The 7,030-nt window shown below is 37.6% G+C and overlaps 1 protein-coding gene across 1 annotated transcript in view; it reads right to left on the bottom strand.

The window, feature by feature from the left end:
• slc2a1c (solute carrier family 2 member 1c) overlaps window positions 1-6,775 on the bottom strand; it is a 19,213-nt gene extending 12,438 nt beyond the window's left edge. The window contains exons 1-6 of the mRNA XM_014019710.1: window positions 6,666-6,775; window positions 6,303-6,394; window positions 5,162-5,260; window positions 961-1,121; window positions 639-879; window positions 381-543 (exon numbers count right to left, since the gene is read on the bottom strand). Coding sequence (XP_013875164.1) covers window positions 381-543; window positions 639-879; window positions 961-1,121; window positions 5,162-5,260; window positions 6,303-6,317 — 679 coding nt within the window. The 5' untranslated portion in view covers window positions 6,318-6,394; window positions 6,666-6,775. The remainder of the gene's footprint in view (window positions 1-380; window positions 544-638; window positions 880-960; window positions 1,122-5,161; window positions 5,261-6,302; window positions 6,395-6,665) is intronic.
• Between the last annotated feature and the right edge of the window lie 255 nt (window positions 6,776-7,030).

The raw sequence follows: 7,030 nt of genomic DNA, 5'->3' as shown, positions 1-7,030 counted from the left end.
TGTGTGTGTGTGTGTGTGTGTGTGTGTGTGTGTGTTATAAATGACATTTTGACAAATATGTCATTTTGATGGTGCAGCCTGGGTGGTTTCTTGCTCCCAATAAAATCCTAAATCAGAAAATCAATCTTACAAAAAAGCAACCAAAGAAGTGTTGAATATTCTCAATCCATCATATATTTGTTTATGTAGTTATTTATTTGTTTTTTAGTACGGCTAAATTAAGAAAAAAATGGAAAACCTTGGAATAGGTATAAGAAGAGTGCTAAGACAATCATTTTGGTGATAATTCTAACATCCAAAAAAGATAAAGGATTGATCATCACATCACCTTATGGTTCTTAACAACATGCTGCTCAATCAAGATGTGGTGTGGGCCTTACCAGCTTCAGCTTTACTGTCCTCTGCATGGTTTATAAGAAGGAAGCGTGGACTTTCAGGACAGAAAGGCAGGACCAGATACTGTGTGATGGCTGGAATGAGAGACAGCAACAGCATGATGGCCCAGTAATCCTCTGTACCCAGCACCGTGTCCAGACCAGCCACCTGCAGCAAACAGGGACAACAGATTGACTTTACATCCTTTCACAATCAGCCACAACAAATATAACAGAGTAGTACACTATAAGCTCCATGCTTACCATTCCTACCAGGATGCCAGAGGCAAAGGACACCTGGTTGAGTGTGGCAAAGGCCCCTCTCAGATTGGTAGGGGAAACTTCCTGAATGTATAGAGGGTTAAGACTCATCACTAGACCACAGAAAAGACCAAACACCAACCGTCCCAGGATGAGAACTTCAAATAAGCCGCTGGCTTTGGAGGCAAACATAATGCACGCCCCCACCACAGACAAACTGTTAGCTATCAAGATGGAGTTACGCCTGCAGAGGAAAAAAATAAATAAACATGTAGTTAGCTGGATTAAACTGGACTGAGAATATATTACTTTCCCAAATCCTTGCCTGCCATGAGAATCTGCCAAGTATTTAACTCCCAGTGAGCCCAGCAGAGCCCCGAAGTCCTTCGTGCTGACAGAAACCGACCACAGCAGAGTCAGGCTGTGATCTGGCATCGACTGGTTGTGTCTGGCTCTCCAAGTGTTGTTGAAAAACTCTTCAATGATCTGAACATCAATGAGAACAAGAGAAAATATGATTAGTGGTTTAACCTGAAGCTTGAAGTCATGTACAGAGGTTGTACCTTCTATGAAATAAATACATTCTCATTATATGTACTACAAGGTATCACACAAGTACTACACAAGTATCACACAACTACTACATAAGTATCACTGGCCTGTTGAAGCTTGGACGACTCCCCAAAATCAGAAACATTGCTTAAGTTTGTCTGAGAAAWGGTAAAACCCTGAAGGCGCCGAATCCGGAGCCAAGTCAGAGATTTTCGGGGGGTTGTTAACTTTGTTCAGTCTTCATCAAGAGAGTGYAATATTTGTTGGACTGTCCACCGGCTGTCTGGCCTTCCCTTCGGCAGGGCTGATGAATGCAGTTCTAAAACCATGTGTGTCTGTCTGTTACCTAAATATTTCATGAACCCTGCACGAATTTGAATGAATTTCTCARGTAATAATCATTGCATGGACATCAGTTTAACTTTGGAAATCAGGTTCAAGATGGTGGCCACAGCCAACTGAGATTAAAAACAGACATCGTTACAACTCAGCCAATTATACAGATACTGAAATACACATATGTATGACATGTCCCAATATCACAAGATTGCACATAATTTTGTGTTCAAGGTTTCCTTCAAGGGACGCTAAGACTTTATAATAAGAAAAATTAATAAAAATGTTTGATCAGCCTAATAAAAAGCATAAAACACAACATTAATAAAAAACATTTATGTGTAACGGAGAATCATTCACAGTAAATATGAGTGTTGATTTAATGTGCAGTTGTTGTTGATCATCTCTGACTGAAGCTCTTTACTGATGACCTCATGGTTTGCACCTGTGGGAATCCACCTGGCCCAGCTCCTCTCTCCCAGCTGGTCTGAAACCAGCCTGTTGTCTGGTTTGGTTCCTGTCTGTCTACTTGTTCCTACCTGACCCTAGTGATGGAAAACCAGTAAATCAGTACGAAGCAAATGTGTGAAATGACTCAGTGCTTTGAAGAATTTGAAACATTTAGGTTTGGCGCCATCTGCTGGCCAACCTTTAACATGCAGCTACATGAAACATAAAAGGACAAAGTGTCATCAGGCAGGCTGTGTTATGTGTAATAACAGTTCTGCACGTATCTTAAAAATTTTAACGTTGTTTGAAAAGATTATTAATAAATTATGGTGAAATTATGACGGTATTATCATAAATAATTCTGCTGTAATTGCACATCTGTGTTTCTTGTCTGCACTGTGACACTCTACAGTTAGTTTGTTGAGATTGTTTTGCACTGAAAAAAGGCAATTTATGATTCCTAATGTCAGMTTCTGATAATCTACTGTCTCTAAAATAAAACACATTTTGTTTCTGTATAATTCTTTGTCTTATATTTTTATTAGTAGTAGTTGCATCTTTGCTAGTTAGTGTTAAGAAAATGAACCTCTGTACTGATTCTGCTGTGACACCTGAATTTCCCCTCTGCGGGACAATAAAGCCTATTCTATTCTATTCTATTCTATTCTATTCTATTCTATTCTATTCTATTCTATTCTATTCTATTCTATTCTATACTATAAAATACTGTAATGATGACATAGGTGCCTCTGACTTTGACGTCAACCTGGAGCTCATTGTAAGTTATTAAGATAAGATAAGGATAAAACTTTTTGTCAATTCAAAAATGGAAATTTTGTTTACATAAACTGTTTGAYGCACATCACAACATCACAAACAATTATCAAAATGATTAAAAGAAAGAAACTAAAATGTAATCTACACTAATGAGTTCATTTTTTTCCTCCTCTGATTTAGGAGTTTGATGGAATTTGGCACAAAAGAGTTCTTGTATTTGTTTTTCCTGCAACAAGGCGCCATGAATCAGCAGAAGTTCAAATTCACTGTTCAACACGTGAGCTGATCTGAAGAGCTTTTATCTGCCAGTCCTGCAATGATTTACATACAGTCGATCTATTTCATTTATTACAGTTATGGTAAATGTTCAAATTGTGAGCTTTCAGCTTCAATTTATTCTCAGCAACATGAAAACACACTGACATACCTGGGTACACAAGTACTAACTGCAGAGTAACTTTACAGACAACTTGTATGTATTAATTTTAAAATAATTCATTCATTCAGATCATCTCATCATTTGATATCCTCTATATTTATTTTAAAATTTTATTATTATTTATCAATTGTTTTTGTAGGTCCATCTTTTTAAGGCAGGAGAATGTGAAACCGGTTATTTTTAAAACTAAACGATTTATTTTACCTAATTTAAAAGTTTTTATGACAATCTATAGATAAATCTTTCATAATGAATATACGTAATCTCATATTTACACTATTTTTTTCTTGCTCTCTGGGATTTCCTTTGTCAGCTTGTGATTAATTTCTTGGATTAAAGTTGAATTTCCTCCATAATAAATTAATGGTTGAAAAATTGTATGAAAAACAAAGTTTAAATACAATATTTTTAAATGTGGTCATTATCAGTTGTTACATTAAAGCCTGTCCCTCAGGATATAGTGTCACATTCATACAGTGGACTGTCTTTGAAACAGGGCGTCGCCTCTACCTTGTTGGTTTTTCAGCTCAGACTGACCTGAGTGGATATTTTTAGATAAAATTAAACCCAAATTTGAATCTGAATTTGGACACATGGTTTCATCAGGACATTTTCTCCCTGTTTTTAGATGGAAATGACTCTGCTCAGTCATTTCCACAGAACAGGATTGTCACATGAGGGTTATGGTGGCCCCCAAATTGTGTAATCAATTTGGACATTTCTTGTGTGATTCCAACTAAACACAAAACCTGAAGTTCCTCGTCTCATTGCTACGACTGAGCACCATTAACAAACACTAACTGAGCTCTCTGTGGTATTTCCTGCATAGAAACAGAGTTTTAACACTAAATGTGAAATAAATAATGCAGAAATGCTTCTGAAAGTAAAACAAAGTTTTACTCCATGTTGAATTGTGGTCAGTTGCCACCAGCTTGAGTTTTGAACTCTTCCACTTTCCTACAGTGGGGAAATTCAGGGGCGGATSTAGGATTTCTCTGAGTAAGGGGCCATCAAGGGGCCACAATATTGATAGAGGGGCCAAGTATTTATTCAGCGTCCTTGCACACAAATCGCTGGCTTTGGTATGGTGTATTTACCAGTYACRCATTTAAACACTTGTAATGTAATTTTAAAACAGCTTGCACTGTAAATTCTCCTTACCAAATTTACATACATTTTACAGTACATAAATAAAATACTGTCAAACACACATTTGAGATGATCCAGCCATCATTTGTGAGTTAAAATACCTTTTCTACGGGATTTTTCAAATTTTAAGAAAAGAAAAATACTTCTGTCAGCTTGATTCATGCTGGACTTTTCTATTTGGCTCATTAGCGCCCCTAGTGTTTAGACATGGAACTGCACCCTGCATCATCACTCTTGGGCAAAGGACAGGTGAGTGACAGGACAGGGGCACTTCTGGGGGCTAATCAAATTTCAGCAGGGGTCAATGCCCCTGTGGCCCCRACYCTAGGAAATTCCCACTTCRCAAAACAACAGGGCTACTTYTGAAGCCTGTGCAGCCCCACCTAGTGGTGGGATGCTGTCATTGTGTGGGTAAAATAATTAACATGCATTATGGGAGTAGTTTAAGGACAAYGCTGGCTTTAAAGTASCATAYRCCTATTTTAAAACATTAATACATCTTTGAAGTTGTTACGGGGCACACAGACTTCAGTGGTGGGCCACATCTGAGCCTCTTCGACTTTCTGTAGAAAGAAGTTTCACAGACTTCACTGAGTCAGTGACAGAAGAAGTAACTGGTTGTGTTCAGTAAAAAAAGGATTAAAGTGATATAAACTCAACTTTAAACTCAACCTTTAACTTCCAGTTTGCATTTTGTTCAAACAGAAAACAAGTTATTTATTTTGGTCAAATTATGACAAACACATAACATTAAAAAATAGAATTAATGTGCCCAAAACTGAAAGTTTAATTCGTCTTTTCAGCATGAGGCTCATGAGCTCACCTTTCCTGGAGCGTTGATGTTGCTGCTGTGGTATCCAGCCTGTAAGGAGCCGAGCACCGCTGCCAKGATGGAGGTCAGGAGAGTGGCTGTCAGATGGTTCTGTACAACATTAAAGTTTATAACATCAGTTTCTTTAGCCTGAAATATGTGGCACACATTTCAGACATCTCTCATTTTGTCTTTACAATCAGAGGAAATAGTTTTCCTGAAAGTGTTACGTGCATGTTTTTAGGTTTTATTTGAAACATGAAATTAAATGAACAAAAGATACATGTTCAGCTGCAGATGTAGGAAATGTAATTTAGATTTTGAGAAATGATTTTTCCACGCTGTGCAAATATGATTCACAGATCCAGGGGCGGTTCTAGGGGCGGGGCCACAGAGGTGTCCTGTCACTCATCTGTCCTTCACCTGGGGGTGATGATGGTGGGTGCAGTTCCATGTTCAAACACTAGAGGCGCTCATGAGTCAAATAGTAAAGTCCAGAATGAATCAAGCTGACAGAATTCTTCTTCTCTTCTTTAAATTTGAACAATCTCACGTGTGTGTTTCAAAATATTTTATCTATGTTCAGTAAAATGTATGAAAAACTGTTGAGGAGAATTTACTGTGCCAGATTTTTGGTACCACTTTACAATAAGGCTCCCCTTATAGATGACTTATAAAGAGTTTATAGATAGTTTATTAATTCATTTGTAAAGTTTACACTTTATAAATCATTAATAAATGAAACTGGGCAATTTTGTCTCTCGTCCTTAATTATTGCACAATAAACACTTAATGATTTTTAAAGTATTTCCAGCTTAATTAATAACCTATTTATAAAACTCTTTAAAAGCCATCAATAAGGGGGGCCTTATTGTAAAGTGGTACATTTTAAAAAAATTACATTACAAGTGTTTGAAGTGTAAAATGGGAATTTGTGTGAAAGGATGTTGAACAAAGACTTGGTCCCTCTATGAATATTGTGGCCCCTTGATGGCCCCTGACTCAGAAAAACCCTAGATCCGCCCCTGCACAGATCACTAGCCAACTATGCACATAACATAATTAGATTAATTTTAAAAAACAATGTTGACAAGGATTCAGGTAGAGCATAGAGGAGTAAATAGTGTTTTTAGAGGAGGAAATGCCAACAAACCTCCCGGGCAGCCATTTGGTAGAGTCCGATCAGGTTTCACTTCTCCAGGTTTATGGATGAAAGTTCATTAACTGTCTTCTGGTTGGAGGTTTCTGCAACAAAACCCAGGTGATGAAAAACAAAAACTACACACTTGAATAGTTTTCATACTCATGTAATATAAAAAATGCTAATTATGAAACAAAAATCTGCATTTAGATCATTTAAATTGTACATTTGAGTGATTCTACACTTGTTATTAGCTGAAATATTGTTTCTTCAGTTCATCTCACCTAACAGAAGCACAATGCAATTTTCAGAAGTTATATGACATTTGGACATGAAGGTACACACACATACAAATCATTGTTTTAAGGTACTTACCTGTGTTGTGTTTGTTCCAGGAGTGTTTAAAATGTTACAAATAATAAATCTTATAAAAATGTAGAAGCTGAAACAGATCCCTTCTTCAGCCCTGACGTTCAGATTTGACTGTGTACATTTGGCACATATTGGAGCTTCGAGTCCAACTACAAAGTCACACCCTGCTGCTGAATTTAGGTCAGACCTGACAAAATGGTGACAGTGGGCCTGACAGGGGGGTCCCAGCTGACCGAGGGTCTGTCAGAACTGATCGCACCCAGACCTCAGAGCCTGGAAACTGTTCTCAGGTCAGCTCAGTGTGGAACCTCTGTGTGTGTGTGTGTGTGTGTGTGTGTGTGTGTGTGTGTGTGTGTGTGTGTGTGTGT

The sequence above is a fragment of the Austrofundulus limnaeus genome, unplaced genomic scaffold (assembly GCF_001266775.1).
Source record: "Austrofundulus limnaeus strain Quisiro unplaced genomic scaffold, Austrofundulus_limnaeus-1.0 Scaffold227, whole genome shotgun sequence".
Classification (NCBI taxonomy): domain Eukaryota; kingdom Metazoa; phylum Chordata; class Actinopteri; order Cyprinodontiformes; family Rivulidae; genus Austrofundulus; species Austrofundulus limnaeus.
The sequence above is the reverse complement of the archived record's forward strand: the minus strand, read 5'-3'. Positions and strand labels throughout refer to the sequence as shown.